At 43.2% G+C, this 25555-nt stretch overlaps 1 protein-coding gene across 1 annotated transcript; it reads left to right on the plus strand.

The window, feature by feature from the left end:
* The first annotated feature begins 4055 nt into the window (after nucleotides 1–4055).
* On the plus strand, nucleotides 4056–23756 carry ptk6b (PTK6 protein tyrosine kinase 6b). The gene is made up of 8 exons (XM_030055525.1): nucleotides 4056–4690; nucleotides 11535–11656; nucleotides 14408–14568; nucleotides 15335–15503; nucleotides 18279–18440; nucleotides 19293–19474; nucleotides 20187–20340; nucleotides 22062–23756. Exons 1-8 carry the CDS (start codon nucleotides 4299–4301, stop codon nucleotides 22238–22240), a joined length of 1521 nt encoding a protein of 506 aa, XP_029911385.1. The 5' UTR covers nucleotides 4056–4298; the 3' UTR covers nucleotides 22241–23756.
* The last annotated feature ends 1799 nt before the right edge of the window (nucleotides 23757–25555 follow it).

Below are 25555 nucleotides of genomic sequence, written 5' to 3' on the forward strand. Positions count from 1 at the left end.
GGAAGTGTGTCTGGAATTTTGACCATAATGCACACACACCCTTTGCCGTTCCACTTGCCTTTCTAAGTAGTAATGCCAAGAATGAGCTGAGGAACTGTCGCCCGTGAGGACTGGTTTTCTCCTAAGGGGCCTCACAGTTAACATGCACTTTGAAATGCGAGAATGGGAGGAAGTGATGAATTTCTAGCAAAACTGGTTCTCAGTTTGGGTTCTAAATCCATCCGTGAGGTTTCTCTACAACAAACCAGTGGCATGCTATGTGAAACAGAGGCTCTCAAACATCTGGACTTCCATTAAGCTGCACACGGTCATTGGAGGTGATTTTGCCCTATGCAGACCCTGATATGAAATATACTTCAGCTTGTGTTTAGAATTGGATTTTTTTTTTTTTAAAATTAAAGTCGCACTCAAACACTAAAAAAATAGACAAAACTGTGAGCCATAATGTTTAAATAATCACTTTAACATTTTTAACTCCTAATAGCGGTAATGACAGTGCCTTGCTCAGCTGTGTTGAACCATGCAGAACACTTTTTTAAAATGAAAAAAAAAAAAAGAAAAAAAAAAGTTTGGTATGAAAACTGAGTAAAAAAAGAATAAGAGAGAGCTTGATTGATCTCTGTAGTTATACTGAAACGATTAGTCAAACAATTGATCGGAAGAATTAATCATTGCAGTTTTGGGTAACACTTTACAATAAGAGTACAACAATTAATGTTAGTTAACATTACTTAATGCCGTAATGGTTAATTAACTGTTAGTTACTGAATATTATGGCATTTACTAATGTTAATAATACACTACTCTCAAAAAGTTAGGGATATTTGGATTTTGGGTGAAATTTATGGAAGTATCATGAAAGTAGGGCATTTAAGTAGAAGCATACACTGGTGATTTCCTCATCTCAAACAATTTCTTGAAACAAAAGCCAACAACAGTGGTGGATATACCACAACAAAAAATGTCAGTGTCAATAACTTGTCATGTGCCCTTGAGCATCAATTACAGCTTGACAACGACGTCTCATGCTGTTCATAAGTCGACTTATTGTCTGCTGAGGCATGGCATCCCACTCTTCTTGAAGGGCGGCCCTCAGGACATTGAGGTTCTGGGCTACAGAGCTCCGAGCCTCTGCACGGCCACTCAGCTGATCCCATAGGTTTTCTATGGGATGCAGGTCTGGACAAAGTGCAGGCCACTCCATTTGAGGTACCCCAGTCTCCAGCAGCCGTTCCCTAATGATACGACCTCGATGAGCTGGAGCATCAAACACCTGATGTGAATTTTGCTGTTGAACTCCTTGTTAGAGAACAGCAACTTGTGCAAAAAGTACTGAAACATTGAACAGTTGGACATGTGCATTCAAAAGTTTACAGAAGGTCACATTAAGTTCACCTGTAAAGGTTAGAATGCATTTTAGGTTCATCCTGAAATTTCACCCGAAAGCCGAATATCCCTAACTTTTTGTGAGTAGTGTATCTACAATAACCCTTAAATAACATATAAATTAATACCTTAGCATGAACAGCATTAGTACATGATTCTTAGCAGGGGCGTGCGGTCATAATAAGCTATAAATGCAGCGCATGCCCAAGCCCTTCAATTAAAATCTTTAAAATAGTGTGTCCTTTTATAATATACCTTATTTCTATCATTTTGGTTGCAAACCGCTGCCTATATACATGTATCTATCTCAATCTGCTAGTGAAATGCTGGAAAGTTGACAGCTTGACGCGCATGCGCTCTGTGATACCGAGTGTTTACAGTAGTAGTGTTGTAGCCGGTGTTTCTTGTACGTGGGCGTTTTGAATGGAAAATAAACTGTCTGCGAACCAGCTTTTCAGAAGACGCATGCGCAACACGAGCAGCTACGCAGCAAGCTCGCTTGAAATGTTCAGCAGCAACTGCAAGTCATTAGCTGAGTTCTGATCCACAGTGTACTGCGACAGAGCTCCCTACTCCCTGCACAGGGAACGTCGGCTTAGGGAACTTCACTTCACGAATTTACCCCAATCAGAACACCCTGCAACGTCACAGCTGTTTCCGGCCGAGTTTCCAAAACACGCCCCGGTGAAATGTCTTGTCAAATGTTATTTCATTCATTCACATTACCGCTGTCATTTGCAAGATGTGCGGTTGTCATTCCTCAATAACCGTCACGTCTCGTGCACCCCGTTGTTGTCAGCCTAATCAACTTAGCTTAACAAGCAAAAACTTATAAATAAATGTGATTTCATTGCAAGATGTATGATGTCATTCCTGAAGAGATTCGTATCACATCATTTACAAATTGTGTGTCATATTATATGTTGATCACTGACAGATTATTTTAAAATCCTTAATAATGACGGTGGTGAGAGAAATAACCGCCGCGTCTCGAGCCGCTCGTCACCATGACAACAGGCAACATATGTCGTTCAAAGCGAGGCGGTTCAGTTAACCGTTGGTTCGACTCACCGGCGTGCAATGACTGATGGGTAATATCCGTCGGCGAACTGGGCGAAGTGAGCAGCCGTTGTTCACTTGTTCCCTGCACAGTTCACAGGACTCTTCAAACTGCTCCCTGTGGTTTGGAATCACACTGAACATGGCGGCACACCAGGGCCGGGTCTAGGCAGGCATGTATGAGGGGGCAGCCACAAATGTTGAGGGGGCATTGTGCTCCAGCACCTTTTACCATGTCTAACTGAATATATTTTGGGGCATTTAGTTTGAGGGGGCACAACATTTATTTGAGGGGGCCAGGCCCCCTCTTGCCCCTGCGTAGACCCGGCCCTGCGGCACACCCTGTGTAGTCCACTGCGCAGGGAACTACAGGGCGATCGGAACGCAACTAAAATTCTTTCATCTGCATCGTGCCAATCAAAATGGGTGAAAATACAACTTCAATTGAGTAACCTGGCATGTTTCATCCATTTAGGCTACTGCAGGTGTTCTGAAAAAGAGGTGTTCTCTGACGTTTATCACTTTGGTGCGGAGCCTGATGGGCAGTTGGCCATGTTTGTGTGTCATTTCATTGACCATGTAGGCTAGCTGGTGACATTGCTGTGTGTTTTCACCCCGTGGCACGTCCCAATAGTTAAGATCTCACGGTAAATTCCAACATCTTGTTGGTAACACTGTGAGCATGTTCATGTGTCATTTGCTTGACTCTGTAACTGGTTACTGCATCATCCGTCCGTTCTAATAATTTCTGCTTTCATTTACACTGTAAATTGCAACACATTGTTGTTGGTAACATCGGGGCAAAATGCACACGCGTGTCTATCAAAATCGAGTTGTCGAGTTGATATAGTACTGTTAAAAACCATATTATGTGTTTTTATTAATAAATAAATGCCCCAAAATTTTTCCCAAAAATGTTACTTAATGTTTATTATCTGTTACTTAATGTTTATTACGGCATTAACTAACGTTAATTGTTGTAGCCTGCTCTTATTGTAAAGTGTTACCCAGTTTTGATGATCGATTATTTGTCCTTGTCATGTAAAAAGGCCAAAGATTTTCTGATTCCTGCTGCACTAAGATCATTAAGATGTTATTATTCTACTTTTCTGTGTTCACATCATAAAATGAATCATTTGAAAATGTGTGAGTGTGAGTGAATGTGTGTGTGTGAGAGAGAGAGAGGGAGTGGGGGGGCTTGCTGGTTACACTATAAGGAAGCAATCTGAACACATCATTCACAGGTCTGGTAATTTGGCATGAGACTGTCAGTTTTTTTTTTGTTTGTTTTGTTTTGTTTTGTTTTTACATTTTACACACTAACAGATCAATCACGAAATTAAAAAAGGTTATAACACTAGAGAGCAGGGCCAAAACCACCATTTCAACATTGGGGGGGGGGACAGATATTGAATTTGCTATTGAATTGCTAATATATTCCAGCAATATTGGGGGGCGGGGCATTTTTGGAGTATGTATATGTCTTAAGTTATTATTATTTTTTTGGAATGTATATGGACGTTTGGTCCCTGGTAGAGAGAGAGAGAGAGAGAGAGAGAGAGAGAGAGAGAGAGAGAGAGAGAGAGAGAGAGAGACTCGCTCTGTGTGTCGGATATAGGCGGGGTTCCCACTTTTATTGACGAGGAAGTTGCGGCGTGCCTTTGTGCTCAGTTGGCAGCGACGCTCAACAGGACAAACCTCCGCAGCAGCAGCGGAGTTTCTGCTGAGGCATTCTGGACATTCCTCCATCCTCTACCTGTCAGACAGGTGTGCTCGGCTGGCTCGGCGGACGCGTCGGGGCGCACGGAGGCAGCGCGGGAAGGTGGCGTGCAGGGCGCCGTTCACGCTCATCTATGGGTGAAACTCTGCGTAAAGCGTGCCCGTGTCTGGAAGTATTATGGCAAAGGATCTTTGGCAGCAAAAACATCTCGGATGGGGTCGATGCCGAGGATCCGCAGAGGGTATCGAGTCCAACGCCGCAGCCGTCGCCGCCGCAGCCGTCGCCACCGCCACCGCCGCCAGGGGACAAGCCCGTGGAGAGCGGCTCCATCTACATGGCGCTGTGGTCGTTTGAATCCCGGCATCAGGACGAGCTGTCGTTCCAGGAGGGGGATCTGTTCAGTGTCATCAGTCGTGCCGGGGACTGGTGGACGGCACGGAGGATAGACAGGAACGGGCGCGTCCTGGCCACCGGGATCGTGCCCAGTAACTACCTGGCGAGGGGAGAGTCCGTGGACGCGCAACCGTGAGTGGTGGACTTTATCTGTCTTTCTGCTCCTGTCTGTCTTCATAAACTTAGATTGGTTGGATCGGGTCTTTTTTTCGGGAATCTGCTAATTCTATGGGCACGAAAGAAAGAAAGAAAGAAAGAAAGAAAGAAAGAAAGAAAGAGATAAATGCTGTTGTTTTTCTGTATATCTGCCATGTAGTGGGATGAGATGTTTCCAGTGCAGTTTCACTTCAGCTCACTGGAAAATTTTACCCTTTTTAAGAATGAGGATGAGCCTAGTGCTCTGATTAATTTGAGATTTTTTTTTTTTTCAATGATGGAGAGCACAGTTTGCGAGAAATATATTCATCTGAAGTCATATCCTATCACATTAGGCTTCATCAGTGGGGATTGTCAGGACCAGCGCTCCCTCTGTGATATTTTGGTGGCCCACGTCTAACATTTGATCAAAGTGTTTCCACTCCTTAGCCAAAGTTGTCTCCAGAGGTCTATATATGATTATAGAAGCATGTGTGGACGTTTTGGTTGGAAAATTATATGAGACGAAGGGACTATGCAACACAAACCAGCTATTTGTCTGATTCTCTCTCTCTCTCTCTCTCTCTCTCTCTCTCTCTCTCTCTCTCTCTCTCTCTCTCTCTCCATCTATATATCAAACTTCTTTCTGTATTAAGCTCTCTTCCTCTTCTGCGCTGTCATAATTAAGATAACCCTCAAACACACACAATCATCTCCCACTCCCACTAAAGGGCAAATAAAGCTGTGAGAAATGTCAATAAAGCCTCTTGCACAATGTCAGTGCCTGTCTGCCTGCCTGTCTGCCTGCCTGTCTGTCTGTCTGTCTGTTGGAGGTGATGCAAACTGGGACAAAAACTCTGTGAGACTGAGCCTCACCACTTCTTGTTTTGCCCTTCTCTCGCCATGTTTACCCCTTCAACACAATGGGAAGTGTGCACTGTGTGATGTGCGTGCAGTCACTTCCATATGACCGTCGGTGCTGGAAAGCTGCAGTTTACATGCCATTTAGGGTTAACTGCAGTGTTGTCTTTCTTTCTTTCTTACATCTTCTCCTCTTCTACATTTTAGCAGTTGTGGAGGTAGTAGCTATGGCAGTAGTAGTAAACCTGGTTGTAGTAGTTGCAGTGGTACTGGTTGGAACAATAATAGAAGCACTAGCAGGTTGTAATAGTAGTTGAAGTAGTGGTAGTCCCAGTTGCAGTAGCAGTAGTGACAGTATTAGTGGTGGTACTAGTAGACAGCCATAATAACATTTCTTACATTCTATACAGTTGCAACAGTTATCTATATAGAGGAACACTATTCCTCAATATGGTTATTGCTCAATAACCACTGCTTTGAGTCCTCCATACATATATTTATGGTAAATCTATGGTAATCTATGATAAATCTAATATCATGGTACTTGTCAGAAATTATTTTGATATCAATATATAAGGAGGTCTGCTGAACTGCTAATTAAATTCAACAACAATTCAATTCAACAATTCAATTCAAAAAACAGATAAATAAATAATAACTTTTAAACAATTCCCTGACAGTTTGTATTTGGATTTCATCAGTCAAGTCAGATCAACTCATGTATCAAAACAACTCTAAATTATTATCCCACCACTCTTATGATTGCACCGAAAGATGATGAGTGATAAAAGATGATAATTCCTGTCGCAACTGAGCCTGAGCGTGCGGTCTCAGTGCTCCCTATGACATCATCAGGCAGCATGTGTATGTGCTCCTATGACATCATCAGGCAGCATGTGTAAGTGGCATCATCACCAGACAGTGTATTATTGAGCTTCACGCCCTGGGCTCGGTCTCCTGTTCAAACCTGCTTGTCGATAACGTTAGGAAGCATGTCACTTGAACGGGAGCATAGCAATGTGTGGAAGGGGAGAAGCTCCTCTTCCTCAACATTCTCTGAAGAAGCCCAACTCCAGGAGACCACCCGGTTGACAGGAAGCGATCAGGTGAGAGGGAGGAAGAGGGCACTGTACCTGAAGGACAAGTTGCGGCAGCAGGAGGAGAGTAGCGAGAAGAAAATCGCCGAGCTCCAGAACACCATCGAGAAGCAACAAGAGACTATCGAGGACCTCGCGCAAAATTACGAGAGGCTCAGTATCAAAAGTGCGGACTTTAAGAAAAAGGCAGTAGGCAAGCTTAGAGAGCAACGTCAGACAATCACGGAGCAAGACGACATGATCGACGAGCTGCAGAAATTCAACTGCTCCCTAAAGCGACAACAACGGGGGGAGGAAGGCATGGAGGCCGAGGCAGAAACCCCCAACCCCGGTGAGATGGAAAGAGAGAAGCTGGAGAAGGAGGTAAGAGAAGCAGAGCAGAGGATGAGAGAGGCGAAAGAAAGAGGAGACAGAGAAAAGAGCGAGGCAGAAATCAAGGAGAGGGAGAGAAATAGCAGCATGAGGAAGGCGAGAAGCTCCTCTTTCTCGACTTTCTCTGAACGAGCCCAACTCCAAGACTGCGGAGGTGGCCCTCCAGCAGACACCCTGCTGGAGACGCCGAAAAACACCTGGTTGACAGGAAGCGATGAGGTGAGACCGAGCAGGAGGGTAGCGTACCTGGAGGACAAGTTGAGGCAGCAGGTGGAGAACAGCGAAAAGAAAATCGCCGAGCTGCAGAACACCATCAAGGAGCAACAAGAGACCATCGAGGACCTCACGCAAAATTACGAGAGGCTCAGTATCAAAAGTGCTGAGTTTAAGAAAAAGGCGACGAATAAGCATAGAGAGCAACGTCAAACAATCGCGGAGCAAGACCAAATCATCGACAAGCTCCGGAAAATCAAGCGCTCCCTAATGCAACAGCAACAGGACAATGAGAGGCAAAGAGAGAAGATGGAGAAGGAGGCGAGAGAAGCAGAGCAGAGGACGAGAGAGGCGAAAGAGAGAGAGGACAGAGAGAGGGCCGAGAGAGAAGCAGAACAGAAAGCACAAGAGGAGAGAGAGAGAGCCAAGGAGGAAAAGAAGGTGGAAACCAATAATGCAGCAGTGGATCTCCACATGGCCCTGACCACTGTGGACCCCCAGCTCTTCCGGGACAAACTCAACCGCCAACGAGAAGTAATAAAAGCGGCGCTTAAAAGACGGCGGAACTGGAGGATCGAATGTCCTCCCGAGGTTTTAAAAGCACAGGAGCTGAAGCGGAAGAAGGAAGCGCGGGAAGGACGGCTCAGGCTCATGAGAGAGAGGGAGGCAGAGGAGCGGAGAGAACGAGAGGAGAGGGAGAAAGAAGAGGCAGAGTCTAGAGAGAAGGAAAGACAGGAGAGGGAGAGGGTGGCGAGAGAAGCCGAGCTGAGGCGGAGAGAGGAGAAAGAACGAGAGGAGCAGAGGCGGAGAGAGGAGAAAGAACGAGAGGAGCAGAGGCGGAGAGAAGCCAAAGAAAGAGAGGAGAGCGAAAGAGCCGAGAAAGAGGCTGAAAAGAAAGCGCAAGAGGAGACGGAAGTAGACGAGAGCGATTTGGAAATCATATCTCTAAGCCCAACAGGACACCAAGAAGAAGAGCTGAAGCCCAAACTTTGTGTCTTCAGAAAGTTCAAGGCCTGCGACATCAACAGAGAGAGGGAGGACATCTTGATGAAAACGTGCAGGACTCTCAAGAAAGAGAAAGCGCAAGAGGAGACAGAAGAAGACGAGAGCGAAGCGGAAATCACATCTCTAAGCCCAACAGGACTCCTAGAAGAAGAGCTGAAGTCCCAATTTGGTGTCTTGGGAAAGCTCAAGGCCTGGAACATCGACAGAGAGAGGGAGGACATTTTGATCAAAATGCGCAGGAGTCTCCAGAAAGAGAAAGCCTATGAAAGTAAGTCAGACAGTTAGGTTTTATTGCAGTATTTTGTATGCTTTATTTTTTTTTTTATTTACGGTCACAATCTAACTTAAACTCTTAATTTGTACTTGCAGTGAACGGTTGCAAAGAAAAAGTCCTGCGTGAACAAGCAAAGAGGGTTACCCTGATGGCAGAGTACGACAAACTAAAAATGAGGGCGAATCGGTGGATAGAAAAACAGCAAGACAAGGCTCGGAGAAGAGCGGAGATGAAGAAGATGAAGGAAGAGCAGAAGAAAGCACGCCGCTCTGCAGCTCCCACCGCAGTCTCCATACGGAGGATCTTCAGTCTGTCACACACTAGTTGACCAGTTTTAGCAGCGAGTGTGCAGCTCTGCCTCTGTTCATTTTTTTCTTGGGTATTCCTCTTGAAAAAATAAATAAAAAAATAACCTCCTCATAATTAGGTTTGTCTAAAAAGCAAGATCTTTTCCCGTCCCTGAAAGACAAGGACCCCAAGGTTGGAGATGGTCTCTGTTTTGCGGTTTCTCATTCACACATCAATTTAAGTTTAGATTAGAAACCAACTTCAGCTTTGTGATCCTTTTCTCAGGAGAAGAAATGGTCATTTTAATATGTAATATAAGAATCACCTCCCTGTTGCTGCACCACACACACAACCACCCTACCCCTCTGTTTTCCCTGATTCCCTTGAACCTTTACACAGCACACACCCTATACACTCAAACATACACACACACACATTATATACACACATACATGTGCATCAAAAGACCCTTGGTAGCTTTTAAATGGACATGATTTAAAAGAAGCTCTCATCATGATTAGCAGAGTTTAGTTTTTGTTTGCACGCTCTTAAAAATGACGTTATTTGTAACGTGTTTGTTTTCAGCACATGTATGCTGATTCGTAATGCACTTTCATCAGTGCATGTTGTGTTCGAAAAATAACACAATCTGCGAGGTCCTTTTTAAGAGTGTGGCTCGGCGGCCAGCTTGCATGTCCTCCTCATGTGTGTGTGTGGCTTTCCTCTGGGTGCTTTGGTTTCCTCCACCATTCAAAAGACATGCACGTATCCGTGTTGGTGAAAACATCAATGAGAGGGTTTTGCTAACCTAATGCGCTCTAATAGGTGGTTTTGTTGGGTTCTTTGTTGTAATTTCCTGGCTCGATACTACACTCTTGAACTTTTCACTGCACAACATTTATCTGACATCTGTAGCTTCTAGTTACTTTTTGCTACTTTGTTAGCACCCTCTATTTGGTCATTTCTATATGTTAGATCAGTGGTCGTCAGCCTTTTTTTCAAGAATGTATCCTCTCTTTATCTGGTAACAAAGCAGATAAAGAGAATGGGCCGCGTGTCAAGGCTGAGCCCTGTTTGCTGCATGTCGTTCCCTCTCTCTCCCCTGCCTTACTTACCTGTCTCTCTCTACTGTGACTGTCAAAAAAAGGGGGGAAAAATCCACTATAAAGAGGCACAAGCAGCTCTATCCGTGTCTAAAACAACAACCTGATACTGACGATATTCCTGGAGGGAAAACTGAATATAAAATGTGGTATATTAAACTCACATTTACGTTTTAAATTGGACTTATTATAGCATAGGTAATTATTTTAGGAATTATGCATGACTGATATTTTTTAAATTAATATTTAAAAAAAAAAAAAAAAAAATCTCACATACCCTTAAGGGTATGCTGGAGTACTGCTGCATTAGATAATTGTCTTAAACAGGGTGTGCTAATTTAAAAAAAAAAAAAAATCTTTGTAAAAAAGCGGATAGGAAATAGCTCAGGGCCAGCTGAGAGGAGAAAGTGCAATTAAAAGAGGAAAGTACTGTAACTCAGTGGGGTGTGGAAAAAGAAGGAAGGGAAATTATGTGAGTTGGCTGTGCCTTCGTCAAGCTCAGCAGATCCCCGGTGTTTCTGCTTTTTACTGTCGCCGTAGTTTTCTGACGGCCTTATTTGGAGGATCTTTGTGAGGAAAGATGTAACGTGACTGTTTTCAGTAGTACTGTAAAGGTGTGGGACCATCAGGAAGTCAAGCAGGTCAATTAACAGATGTCTGTAATGCTCTTGATTACTTGATTCTCTCATTTTATTGTGCACTTGCACCAATTTGAAAATAATGCTTTCAATTCCGCACACATGCACTGGCTTACTAAGCAATAAAAGCGCGTCCTCGTGTTTTCATGCGCTATAATTGTTGGTACTTTCCAGGCATTGAGGTATTGCATCACTGTATTTACCCACAACCACAGAAAAAGCTTGTGTTAATTATTATTATGAATTACAGCTCGAGGCGAGGACAAGTCAGCTTTTTTCAGTCCGAAGTCTCATCACATTGTAAAATCCAGTGAAGTTTAACCTGACATAACCATTATCAGCTTAAAACCCTCAGTATTTTTCTGCACCTTTGTCTGAAGGTGATGCATTAGCAAACATTAAAATGAGTTGTAGTCCTCATACTTGGATCAAGAAGTGTTTGCAAATGTTTTTTTTTTTTTAGCTTTCACAAGTGCAAATGCTCATGGATTTTCACTCAGTGCTCATATAAGTCTCTAGAGGCCATACAGTACATTTCTGGGTTATCCACTGAACTGGCCCTACTCGAGTTGTCTGCTCAAAATTTAAAAAAAGAAAAAAATGTAAATACTGTTTATACCCAAATTTGTTGGTGCCACAGCCTGCGAAACCAAAACAGAATCCACCAGAAATCCACCACAAAATAAGATTGTGGGTTATTGTTTTTTTTTTATTATTATTATTTAGTTATTTTATTATTATTATTGTTATTATTTTATTTTAATCAGATACATTATTTCAAGGTTATGTCCCTTTCTGTTAAACTCACTTTCAGTTTCATTGCATAACTATGTCAGATGTTTTCAACAGGAATTCCCCTAAATTTTTCAGGCAGCTGACCACACAACATTTTCTTGCTGTCAGCAAATATTAACAGTGAGTTTGGTTATCATGGCGCCTTTTTGTTGATTTCCAAACATGTAACACAATATGTCACCTGTGTTGATCCAGGTGGTTTTTCGGGGAGATGAACCGCTTCGAGGCCCAGAGCCACCTCCTGAGACCGGAAAACAAAGAGGGAGCTTTCCTGATCCGCATCAGTGAGAAAGATAACGTTGGATACGTTCTCTCAGGTGAGATGAAGTGGGTGGAGACAGGAATGCGGACAGGTGAAAGAGGAAGCGCTGACGGGGGTGAACGAGGTATAGTTACATAGGGGAAGGAGAGAACAGGGAGTGTCTCCTCGGTTTGGAAAGTGCACTGCATAGATCAGTTCAGCCAAAGAAAGGGACGGTTTTAGAGGAACAAGTATGACCTTTGAGTTCAAACAACCTGTTCTGGAGGCAGAAATAATCTCATTTGCTCAGTAGGCAGAACCAAGGAACACAGTTTTTCTGTATCAGTCATATTAAAGGTCAGTGAAAGGGACAAAAGGTGGGAAAAAAGGTGTTATATAATACCATGAAGCTTGTTGCCATTGTTACAAAATGAAAAAAAAACACTGCTATCCAGATAAACTAGTTTGGGAGAGTGTGTGCAAACCAAAGTGCAAAATTTGCCGTCTCGACAGATGGGCTAAGTGCAGTATGACGCAGACACACACAGAAAGCCAAGAAATAGTGGAAACAGGAATAAACTTGTGACATTAAAGCACTACACTGCGGAGGACAGAGCTTGAAAAAATCCTCTTAATTTTCCTCGGTTTATCCGGGCCCCGGTCGGCGTGGCAGCAGCCCAGAGCTCCTTTTCCCTGGCCACATTTGCCAGCTCCTTCTGGAGGATCCACAGGCATGCCTACGCCAGCTGGGATATGCAGTCCCCCCCAGTGTGTTCAGGGTCAGCCCTGGGGTCTCCTCCCAGTCGGGGGGAACTGAAACACCCCCACATGCAGGCTCTCAGTCGGCATCCTAATTATATGCCCAAAGCTCCTCGACTGACTCCTTTCAACTTGGAGGAGCAGAGGCTCAACTCAGCAATATAAATAACTGTGAGCCTAGTAATCCTGTGCAGGATTATAGCTTACTGTATCTGCCATCTCATTCTGTTGGTCACAACCCAAAACTCATGACCATCGGTGGGAGTTGGAATATAAATCGAACAGGAAATCGGCTTAATCTGCAGGTTCAGAGTAGAATGGAATGGAATAAACTTTATTGTCCCTGAGGGGAAATTAGTCATGGGCACTGTGCTACATTCAGTTGCTTCCCATAAAAGAGACATTAAACCATACACTGCATATAGCAACGGTAACAGACACAACGCAACAATAAAACAATAAAAACCGGAGACACAATTTATCTGTGCAAACTGCCACGGATTACTGTGTCAATAAAGGCAATACTGGAGGTCAAGCAAACAGTCCAAGTCATCTGCAAAAAAGCAAATGCAACCCTGTAGTCACCATACTGGACATCCTCCAGTCCCCGACTGTGCTTTGAAATCCTGTGGATGCAAATCAGAATTGGTGACTAAGCACAGCCTTGGTGGAGTCCAAAATCAACTGGGAATAAGCTTGACTTGACACCGTACTGCCCACGGGACACCTTGGAGGACACGGTCTTAGACCTTCTCCAAGTCAACAGAGCACCTGCAGACTGGATGGCCCATCTTAAATGACCTCTCTAGTGCTCAGGTAAAGAGGCGGTTCACTACTCCATGGCCAGGACAATACTGAAATTGTTCATCCTGAATCTGAGATTTGCCGCCAGCCACAGTCTGTTTTCCAGCATTGTGGCATGTGAGCTTTCCTCAGGAGGTTGAGCAGTGTGACATGGAGTACACTCTCTAGTCTTTTTTTTTTTTTTTAAAGCGGCACTGACTGTCCCTGGCTTCCACACAACACTAAGTGAGTGTCAGCCATGACAGCTCAACAACATCCACAGCTTTCAGCATTTCAGCCTCACCAGATTCAGGTCACCAGATATTCACCGACAAGTTCCCAGGCCTGGGTAGAGCAGCACTTTACAGTATGGCTATAAAATCCACTAAAATCCTCACTATTTCTTGAAAAAGAAATAGTGAGAAAAGACTGCAGCCTCTCCTGGCAGAGATTCACGTGTAGCAGGGAACACATTGAAGTCAAGGATTATGCAAAATAACAATTTTATTTTTCACAATAAATCCCACAGACACACTCCACGCACACACACACGCACACATGCACACACACACCCTTCTCTCAGTGCCTTTCCACATTATGATTACACTCATAACTTAGGCATTTATAAAGTGGCAGCCCATGCGTAACTTTAGAAAATGTCAGTATTTGTGTATCCCATCATTTCATGCAGCTCAGGGAAATAACACGTTTGAGGAACAACAGCAGAATGTAAAACGACGTTGGAAAGAAAAGGGTAGAAGATAGAAGAAATTCTTCCTGCAGATCCGCACGTCATTCTCGCTGCTCTCTGTTTTCTGCTTCCACCACAACAATGGGTTCTGGAAACTTCCAGGGTTCCCCAAGAAAAATGAGAAATACGGGCTTCAGTCTAACATTAATTAAGCAAAAAACCTTCCTCTGTGTCTCAGTCCGTTGAATTAAACCTCACTCAGCCACTGAAGCAGCTGTGTTTGTTTTGTGCTGAAATGATTTGCAGATGAATAGCTGATCGAATATGAATATGAAATATAAATAATATAAAATGAATATATAATCATTTTAGTCATTTATCAAGTAAAACTTCCAAACACTTGCAGGTCACACCTTCACAAAATGCTAAGATTAAGACATCACTTTGGTCTCTGGTGACTTGACACTTGATAGACCAAATATTTAACCAGCTGCAGCAATATAGTTTGTACGACTTAAACTGCACTTGTCATGTTTTAACCAGTGGTTGTCGACCTGTGTGTGTCTGTGTGCGTCGACGTGTGTCTTTCCTCAGTGAAGTCAGACAGTCGGGTGAAGCACTTCAAGATCATGCACCAAGAAAGTGTTTACTTTGTGGAGCTGAATCAGAACTTCACCTCTCTGATCGACCTGGTGGAGCACTACAGCACACACCGCCTGAGCACCACCAACAGCCTGGGAGAGCCCTGCAAGAGGGTAGGGCAGTGCGTGTGTGTGTGTGTGTGTGTGTGTGTGTGTGTACCTGGTATTCCTAATGTTGTGGGGACATAAATCTGTTTACACAGTCATGTTGTGGGGACTCGCCTCCCTTATGGGGACAAAAAGCAAGTCCCCATAAGGGAGCACCATTAATTTTAGGGTGAAGACTTGATTTAAAGCTAAGATAACTTTAGGGTTAGGGTTAGGTTAAGGTTAGGGTTAGGTTAGGGTTAGGGTTAGGCAGGTAGTGGTTAGGTTAAGGTTAGGGTTAGGTTAGGGTTAGGGTTAGGCAGGTAGTGGTTAGGGTTAAGGTTAGGGTTGGGGTTAGGGTTAGGCAGGTAGTGGTTAGGGTTAAGGTTAGGATAAATCTCCAGGAAATGAATGTAAGTCAATGTAATGTCCTCTGAAGTGATGGAAACCAACTTGTGTGTGTGTGTGTGTGTGTGTGTGTGAGAGAGAGATTGCAGCTGACTCTTGGTATTTCTAGCTCGCTTTCTTCTTCCTCTTCATCTTGTTGAAAAGAGGAAACAGGACAGTAGGCAGTCACAATAAGCCTGTCATTATTTCTAAAATGGAATGCACTCAAATGCAATTGTCTCTGTGGTATTGCACAGCTGCGTGCTTGCATGTGTGTGTGTGTCAGTGTTGCGCCGCCTCTGCACCAGCACCTGAAATCGTGCAGCACCGATGCATGGTGGATATACAGTGTGAGCAGTGCTGCTGGTCAGGTGCATGGTTATAAATGTGCGTTTGTTCCATCCAGGAGACAAGACCGCAGCTCCTGGACTTGTCCCATTCCACGGTGGATGAATGGGAGCTCCCGAAGGAGGAGTTTACCCTGGAGGAGCGTCTGGGCAGTGGCCATTTCGCTGAGGTCTACCGGGGACGCTGGAAGAATCAAATCAGCGTCGCCATCAAGATAATCAAAACCGGTATTTCCTCATCTCTGTTGTTCCAGGGAAGGGCGATCGAGCACACTTGGCCTCTTTCAGCAGTGCTGACCTTCACACTCACACAATTACAGTCCAACAGCAGCGCTTTGGACTGCTGTATCACAAGTCTCCAAGCCACCTCATCCGGCTCCATCACAGAGGTCATGAAGAATTTCACACATAATGTCTACATTTGTAATGTACCAGAAAAAAAAGAAAGAGATACCTGATAGAGGTACCTAACATCAACAATGATTTTTTTCTTAGTTACACTGATATTGTTCATGTGAAGCAGCCACTTAAAGTCAGTCTTGTTGCATCTTCAGTTGGTCAACCAGTCGTGTAGTAACTTTGATCACTCACTCACTCACTCACTCACTCACTCACTCACCAACACTGCCTTATTGTCTTTAACACGTTAGACCACATTTGACTGAAACTCTGAGTTAAACTAGAATGGCAGGAAGTATGTATCATCCTTATCTTTCATCAGAATCTCCAGTAGATTACATCCCAGATTGTTTCCATAGCATTCCAAGTATTTAGCAAGAAAACAAAGAGCATTGCTGTTTTGGGTGGACTGTGAGTGAGTCAGCTGGAACATTAAATCATCATTGTGTTGGGCAATATTCACTGAATCTGACCTTACACATTAACTCATTCAGGTTTCTTATCATTTATTTCACCAATACTAATCTCTCTGTCAGTGCTGCTGAAATAATAAAAGTGCATTACCCTTTGATACAGTCAAATCAAATGAATGTTTGTCACAAACAACGTGCCATCAGTGATTGCCTAGTGAAAGAAACCGAGTGCCACGTTGGAGGCATGAAGCGAAGCCACTGAAATTGTCTGTCAAGACGATCATTTAGCTGAACAAATGACTCATAGGAAATTAAAGATACAGTACTCATCATCTCTTCAAAGAAGTCAGTGAGCTATGTTTATGTCTGCCAAGTATCACTGTTTGAAATGCCAGTCATAAAAAATTACCCTCATAAACTATAAACTTAATTTCAGTGTTACAGCTTGAGATCAATGGATGATTCTCAGTATTATTTATGTCTTAAAGAGTGATGAAGACTGTGCATTTTATCTGTAATAAACCCAGTGCTTGCTTGCATTCATATTTATTCTTAAAGTTATAGGTAGGACTCTTACACATACACTATATCGACAAAAGTACTGGGCCACACCTGTTAATGACTGAATTCAGGTGTTTCATTCAGTCCCATCACCACAGGTGTATAACCTCCAGCAGCAGCCATGCAGTCTGTCTTTACCAACATCAGTGACAGAGCGTCTGGTTCTAAAGAGCTCACTGAGTTCCAGGTGCTGCTGGAATAGTGATGGAACAGGAAGCCACCGCTGCAACAAGTCAGCTGCTCAACTTTCTTCCTTCCTAGATATTCCACCATCAGCTGGAAGTGGGATTATTGCAAAGTGGAAGCGTTTACGAACCACAGCAACTCGGCCACCAGGGGGCGGCACCAGGTAAAGTTACAGAGCGGGGTCGCCGAGCGCCGAGGCTCATAGTGCGTAAAAGAGTCCGACGCTCTGCCGCCTCAGGACCTGCAGAGCTCCAAACCTCCTCTGGCATCAACATCAGCACAGAAACTGAGCGCCGGGAGCTTCATGGCCGAGCGGCCGCACACGAGCAGACAAAGCGGCATAAAGCCGCCGAGGTTTCTGTGGAGCGACCAATCAGGCTCCTCTATGTGGCGGTCTGATGGACGAGTCTGGGTTTGGTGAACGTCAGGAGAACGTTCCCTGTCTGACTGCACCATATTAATGACTATGGATTTAGAATGGGGAGTCAGAAAAACTCCTGTAGGTGAAATGTGTAGGTGGCCCAATGCTTTTGTGTGTATAGTGTATAGTGTATAGTTTATAGTGTATAATGGTATTTGCTGCTCCATATGAGCGTAATAGATCCACCAGCTCCGACCTGTCAGCTCCGTCCCTGTAGCGAGAATAAACACTTCACCACGACTGCTCTTATCCAGAATGAATGAAGTTGGTCTGGACCAGCAAACGGCGTGATGTCATGCTGAAAAAGTGTTTCAAAGGATGCACAATAACCCACATTGATTTGGAATTCAGGATCAACACTGTTTTCCAGCCCTCTTGCTGTCTGGCTGGGGGAACTACTTTGTTGGTCGACAATTTTTACATTCACAAAATGCAGTGCAGGTCTTATCCTGTGATGCTCATCTGAATCAGTCAGCATGCCTGTTAATAGCAGTAATTACACACACACACACACTCACACACACACTCACACAGACACATTGATACTTGTTGGAACATTATTAAATTGTCATAACGTGCATGCCTCAATGTTCTGGTATTGCAATACTCTTTATTATTAGCTATGTAAGCCTCATAGGAAAGTTATACTCCATAATGCATTATAATGTATACATTCATTAGAAATAAGTCCTTACCTGATGAACTCAGTTATTCTAAAATACAGAAGGTCCTATTTTTAAAAATGTTATTGTTATCAGCTATTCTTTGGAAAACTCCTCCTTTAGTTTTTAGGGTTTTTTTTTTTTTTTTTTTGCAATTTAATCATTTTGTAATTGTAGATATCACTTTTATCAAATGGTGTACATTTCAATACAGAAAGAAAATCTTCCTGTTTTTATAGCATTGCTTCCTCTGGCATTTTTCTCCCTTCCTCTTTCTGTCTCCTTCCCTCTTTCTCTCTCTGTCGCTGTCTTCCTCTCTCTCTCTCTGTCTCTCTCTCTCTCTCTCTCTCTCTCTCTGTAGACTCTGAGCTGAATCACAGTGAATTCCAGAAGGAAGTTCAGATCTTGAAGAGTCTCCGTCATCGTCACCTCATTTCTCTGTTTGCCGTCTGCATGTCCTCCTCTCCTTACTACATCATCACCGAATTCATGGAAAAAGGCAGCCTGCTCACCTTCCTCAGAAGTAAAACTCTCTTTTTGTGTGTGTCTGTGTGGGTGGGTGTGTGTGTGTCTGTGGGTGTGTTTGTCTTTCTTTCCTTCTAAAACCTTGAACTTGAAACCTACATTGGTTGCAACCCTACAATATTTGCCAACTGGTTATTGTTGTTGCTGTTTTTTTTATTTTTTTATTTTATTTCTTATATTTTGCGGGTGCTTTGATTCTAGGACTTTATTCTCATACACTTGAGACCCATTTTTTCTTTTTTTGTTTTCTCTTTTTTTTTTAAAATTTGGTTAGTTCTCACAGCCTCTTTTCCATCAAAATTAAAAACATAAATTGACGGTTTCCGTTACAGGTTATTTCACTGTTTATAAAGTCCATATCTGAACATTATCAGCATAAAAATATGTATATATTTTTTTTTAAAAAAAAAAGTAAAATAAACAAATAAATAGTCACTAAAAAAGCCAACATAAATGACACAAACATTTCAAAATAAAACTAAGCATTGGTTTTACATAAAAGCATAAAACCATACTTATACTCCCAGTGTTCCCAGTAATTTCCCAGTTTTCCCCCATTACTTCCATTAGTGGTATCCATCCTTCTATAAAAAATCCCTCTGTAATCTCAGTGTTTATATATTTATATCTATATCTATATCTACCTATATATATATATATATATATATATATATATATATATAGATAGATAGATAGATAGATAGATAGATATATAGAAATATATAGATAGATGTATATATAGATAGATATAGATATAGATATAGATATATACATTTTCCATTGTATAAATATTTCCTATAGGATTGTTAACCATTCAGCATCCAGCACAGTTTGTTTGTTTGTGCTTCAGGTCCAGAGGGAGAGCATCTGGAGCTGCCGTCTCTCATCGACATGGCAGCCCAGGTGGCTGATGGGATGTCATACCTGGAGGAGCGGAACAGCATCCACCGAGATCTGGCCGCTCGCAACGTGCTGGTGGGAGAAAACTGCATCTGTAAGGTGGCCGACTTCGGACTGGCACGGGTTATCAAGGTATAGTGAGCAAGAAACGGTCTGAGTCTTTGAAAGTGAAATCAAACACGCAGTTTGTACGATGTTTTCCATGAATGGAAGAAGAATCGGTGAATAAACCTGTCCCATGAATTACCAGTTATCATGTAACACTCAGCTAATTACAGCTGTGTCTGGGTAGCTGGCTGAAATTCCAGCATGTGGTTTTGTTTGCTGCTTTGATTAACAGGTAGCTAACAAGTGTGCTGATACACTACACCCAGTCGAAAATTCACCAGAAATTTGCACCTCCCACGGCATGTTTCACTTAAACAAGAAGCCGAGTCACTTCCTCTTCACGTGCACTGACAAATAGCCCGCTGTCTGATAAAGGAGTGTGTCTCCGAGGTCAGGTTTACACAAAACCAAAGCATACTGTGCAGATTTAATGTCAGGCAAAGCAGTAAATTAGTCTCATGATCTCCTTGGTTGTCATTTTGGTGACTACAGGCTGTAGACTCCATTAAAACCAGGATGAAGACCAATAAGACACAGATGAAGCTCACAACAGCAAAATAAAAGTAGTAATAAAATGAGTAAGATATGAAAAAGGAGATAAAATAAATACCAGACTGTTTGGTTTCTTTATATCGCTGCGATTGGTGGAGCATTTTTTTTTTATTCCATTCACATCCATTTAATCTGTGACTCAAATGTCATTCCTTTGCTTCCCGTTGTTCCTTCATCCGTCCAGGAGCCGTTCTACATCACGGCGGATAAGAAGATCCCCTACAAGTGGAGCGCTCCCGAGGCCATCAGCCACGGAAAGTTCTCCAACAAGTCAGACGTCTGGTCCTTTGGCATCTTGCTCTTTGAGATCATCACCTACGGAAGCGTTCCATACCCAGGTGGGTCGGACGGTTGATTGACTTACTGAAAGGCTGTTTTCAGGATTGTGTGACCGTGTCTGCAGCAGCACGCATCTGACAAGGCAACATGTCAGCAGAACACGTCTTGTGCTAGCGCTTTTGATGCTGAAAAGAAAGACAGACTACACGGCGGTGTGTTGAAAGCGGTACATCACAGACGATGGTTGCATCTTTGTAGAGAATGAGCTTCTCGAGAGCGTAAGATAGAGAACTTGTTTGTGCTTTGAGACGAGATGCGTACTCGAGGTCGCGGCATCATTAAAGAGACGGAGCTCTTCAGTTTCCCAGCTGATTGTGTCGTCTCTGTGCTGTATAGACAGTAGCACGGCTAGGACATGATGCCCCTTGAGCTTCTCAGTTGTTATTTTTTTTTTCAGCCATTTAAACATCTGATGCATCCTCATTTGGGAAGTAAACTCCTAGGATCTGTGTTCATCCTCTGTTCTCTCCTCTTGGCATGGTTTTGGTTTGTACTGTTATTTATGAGCTTAGATATTATGTCAAACACATCATGTGGGATGCAAAACTGCACGAGAACACATATTGAGAAAGACCCGGATACACTTAGCCCTCAATGTGGGATATTCCCACCCTTAGCTCAGGGTTTAATGAGGCCAGAAGAACATCGCACAGCCAAATGTTGCTGCACATCTCACATTTGCCGAGCTACCGAATCTCATTCTGCATCAAAGCGGTGCACAAACTTTAGGGTGAAGCAACCAGGCTAGTTGACTGCAAGCAGAGTTGAGAGTTGCTGGAATTACAAAGAGAAGTTTCCATAATAAAAGGTGCATCATGCCCCCTGAGTTTGTCTGCCCGCCTTTCTGCTTTACAGTAAACACAGGATTGACAAAGCCCATCATTCTGCAATCTGATTGGACAGCGTGAAAACTCGGCTCACTGTTCCCTCTCATTCTAGAAGAGCAACGACAAAAATTTCAAACATGACAGACAATGATTGGGACGTCCCAGATGGCCTGCGACTGCATCGAGAGATCGGGATGTGGTGTGCTGACCTTCTCGCTATACAAATGATGACATGCCGATTTTACTCAAATCGTGGCAGTTTGTGTGGGATGAATATATCAGCGGTGACGGTGTGTGTCAGGCCTACGCCTCGCTCTAGAACAGACATATTCCCAACATGTCCGAGATACACACGAAAACTCAGGGTTCACTTCAGCTGTGTGAAACGAGGTCAGATCAACAGCAACGGAGAGTTTCTTGTCCAATCAAAACTGCATTTGGAACATGTTCACCCTGGGCTTTGACTTAATGCAAGTGTATATCCAAAATGTAAAATGTTCTTTGAATGCATTACATATTTCTTTGCCCACAGAAATAAAGGCCGAACCTTTCACAGTTTCCTTAGGTAGGACTGAAGTTTAGGGTTATGTAATAATGATTTAACCATAGTCCAAAATTGTGCTGGATTTCATTTACATCCACATAGTGCACACAAAAAAACAAGATTTGGCATTCTGTGTAGCTGCAAGCCACCTGATTTGACGGAAAAACCGCCCTAGGTTAGCCTGGGGCGAAGAGATGCATGTGTGAGAAGGACTGAGGCACACCCTCTCTGGATGGGCTTCGGTAACCAAATGTTTGATTTCTCCTCTCCACCTCTTTACTTCCTCCCCTCCTCCTCCTCCTCCTCCTTTTCTGCTCTCCACCTCCCTCTGTCGCTCTGTCTCTCTCAGCCTACAGCAACCTGGAGGTGTACCAGCAGGTCACCAAGGGATACAGGATGCCTGCTCCGCCCAAATGTCCCGACTTCCTCCATGAAATCATGTTGAAATGTTGGAGCGCCGAGCCCGCCGACAGGCCCGACTTCAAAGTCCTCAAGTGCAAACTGGAAAGTTCCTACGAGCTGGAGTGACCGTCGTGACATCGTGTGCATCGTGAAGGCCACGGAGGAGCAGCAGCGACGCGGTGTGTTCACAGCAGTGCACGCCGGACTTGTCCTGTGGGGACTCATGAGTTTAAAAAGTTTTTCCCCTCCAACGCCAAAGCTGATTTTGCAGGCTATCACATGGACTAACTGTGTGTCTGTAGCCTGCAAATTTGCAAACCCTAAACCTGGAGGTGGAAAAGCATAGCCAACACAAAATAGCAAGCAGGTTCATTTTGGATATCAGGTTGAGGTCCCTTTGTAAGATTTGTTTTTGACCAGACTTTAGGACGTGAACCTGCACTTGAAAACCACCTTTACAGAGAATGTAGAGTTTGCAAATTGATTAATACAAAAAGAAAGTATGGAGAGTATAGTATTATCTGGGTTTTCAACCTAGAGGTGACAGTTAGTATAATCTGATGGGTGGGAAATGAAGTTGGTTTCTCTCTAAGACTTAGCATTATTGGCTCCCAAAGCAAGTGTGGCCAAAATAAAGTGGTTTTAACATGTTTAACATTGTAAAGACAGCACATCCAAACTCAAATCTGACTTGATATCACTCCGATCTATTTATGATCAATGCCAGACTATAAACAAGCGAGAGCTAGAGATAGGGGTACGTCTGAAAAATCAACGATTGGATGCAGGAGATGAAAAAAAAAAAAAAAAAAAAACCCCGTATCAACCACTCAGATCATACCCAATTATCAATGTATTTATTTCATTTCCTTTTTTATTTATGCAAATTGATGTAAAGACTTGGCTGTGAATAAGCTTTACTTACGACTTCAGGCAGTGTTAAACTGGGGAGTGAAAGTGATCAAACAACAGCTGGTACTGGTTTTGGAGGAGTAACAGCAGCAGAGCTAATTACAGTACCATTCATTTCAAATGGACCCTTGCAGAAACTCCATTTGAAGGAATGCAACACGTTCTCGCCTCTGAGGCAGAAGACATTATGGAGGAGCTGAAAAAAAAAATGAGAAATTCACATGATAATGCAAAGGAGAATCACGTATTTTTATTCGCTGGATGATTTATTTTGCTGTCGGTGGTAGAAATGCAGGTTTGGCTGTTTACTGGAGCCTTTGGAGCCGGTCACATTCTGTCCTCTGTGGACACCTGGTGGACGGTTTGAAAGATGTGACCCCAGTTAGATTCCCAGTTTGTTTTCCCACTCAACAGAATGATTCGAGCTTTCCTTACTTAAGAATGTGAAATCTTGAATTATTGGGTGTTTGGCTGACCATTGGTCCAGACTTTGAAGAATCTTGGCCGACCGGGAAGAACATCAGATGGGAATCACCGCTAGATGGAGGCAGAGCAGACGCCATCTCCATCATTTTTGTTTTGACTCTGTTTTGAGTCAGTAGTGATAGAAGATCCGCCAGAGAACCTTTGGTACAAAAGTAGAGCAGAGACGAAAGCCTTACATGCTGTATCATATATCAGGAATAAACTAAATTCTAGCAGTGGTCTTAAACTGATAAAAAAAAAAAAATCAATGAAAGACTATGTGCTGCTATTTTTTTCTTTGTTGATAGACTTAATTCTTGTGGATATTTGATTTATTTGTGACAATTTCCCACCCAGCTTATGTCAATTGGCTGCAGTACCTACTTATGACCAGAGGGGGGCAGCACAGCCTCATTATCTGATTACCTGCAGCGGCCTAACCTGTCCGCCCGTTTGGGGTTTTATTACACTAATGAGACATGATGAACCTCAGATTTCCACCTTTACAGTCCAATATGTCTGAACTCAGTTTCTCTTTCAAAAATCCAATCATTGATCAAATCATAAGACATGCAGTAAGCTGGAAATGCATCACTTTGCATCAAAATCATCTTTACATCATAGTTACACTGTAACTTCTGCAGAAGAAAACTTGCCATTTTCTGCACAAAATCAGCCCGTCATTGCAGGACTGTGACAGACAGGACGACAAGAGTCTCAGTGAAGGGAAAATATCATAAGACACGAGCTGGGAGGCAGTCGGTGTGTTCAGACTGCTGCGACATTTCCTTGAGCGGTGATGATCAGACGAGCTGCCTCAGTGCCTCATCAGTGTTGTGCAGTCAGTTGTTTCATAGGAAATTGCTGGAGTCCGTATTTGATGCTCAGTTTCATCTCATTTCCTGTTGCTGGAAAAGCCCTCGAGCGCTGCCCCTCAGGCTGCGCCGTCCGACTCTCAGACTCACTGCGGCTCTCGTGGAACAGTTTGTGTTTATTTTCTACTTTAACGATTAAAATTGCACAGGAAAGTGCGTGCCTTCAGCAACAGCGCAGTGTTATGAAACTGTCTGATCACATTTTGTATGATGTCCCTAATGTGGACATCAGTTTTAAACTGTGGCAGACATGTACAGAGTTCTGTACACACTTATTCTGTATAGACGTATTTTTATATCCTCTCTCTGCTGTTGTGCTTTGATTTTTTTTTTTTATACATATTTGTAAACAATTTGTGATGATCTTGTAATTCTCTGAGTAATGTAATAATAATTAGTAATGAGAGATGCTTGTAAATGCTTTTCTTACCACTAAATTCAATATGTACGGTTTATGTTGTGTGTGTGTATGTGTGTGTGTGTGTGTGCGTGTGTGTGTGTGTGTTGGGTGATACAGTGTTAGGTGTTACAGTTCTCTCAGTCTCCTGGAGGTAACTGGGTCACCAAGACCTAAAAAGTTGACCCCCATTTCTCTCTCTCTCTCTCTCTCTCTCTCTCTCTCTCTCTCTCTCTCTCTCTCTCTCTCTCTCTCTCTCTCTCACACACACACACACACACACACAACCTGTCCTTTAAAAGGAGGTCTCTGTGTCTGATGATGCAGCATTTTGAAAAACAATCTTTATCTAGTCAGTACACACACACACACACACACACACACACACACACACACACAACACACACACAGTGAGATCTGGACCAGTGCCAGGAATGGAAGAGAGAGTGAAATTATATACATGTGTTAAAATGTGTGTGTGTGTGTGTGAGAGAGAGAGTGTGTGTGAGTGTGTGTGTCAGTATATGCGCGTCCCTTCGGCCTCCACCCTGCAGAGTCATTTGAACCCAGTCTGCCCATATGAATAGGACTTCAACCCTCACCTGTGTTTTCAGGACAAAACCTTCATATCTGGCTTCCAAAAGCTATTCATCAAAAAGAAAACAGAGAAACCAAAGCTGGGAGGAGAACACAGCTGACGAAATACTGTACATGTCAGACCGCAGAAGAAATTGTGACACAGGAAATGTATTTGTTAAGGGACATACAGTTCAGCTGTGTTCACTGGAGCAG

Source organism: Myripristis murdjan, chromosome 7 (assembly GCF_902150065.1).
Source record: "Myripristis murdjan chromosome 7, fMyrMur1.1, whole genome shotgun sequence".
In the NCBI taxonomy this organism is placed as follows: domain Eukaryota; kingdom Metazoa; phylum Chordata; class Actinopteri; order Holocentriformes; family Holocentridae; genus Myripristis; species Myripristis murdjan.

Coding starts and splice junctions, on each gene's coding strand:
- ptk6b (XM_030055525.1), top strand. CDS start 4,299: ATGGGTGAAACTCTGCGTAAAGCGTGCCCGTGTCTGGAAGTATTATGG. Junction 11,657..14,407: donor CGTTGGATACGTTCTCTCAG/GTGAGATGAAGT, acceptor GTCTTTCCTCAG/TGAAGTCAGACAGTCGGGTG. Junction 18,441..19,292: donor CCTGCTCACCTTCCTCAGAA/GTAAAACTCTCT, acceptor TTTGTGCTTCAG/GTCCAGAGGGAGAGCATCTG.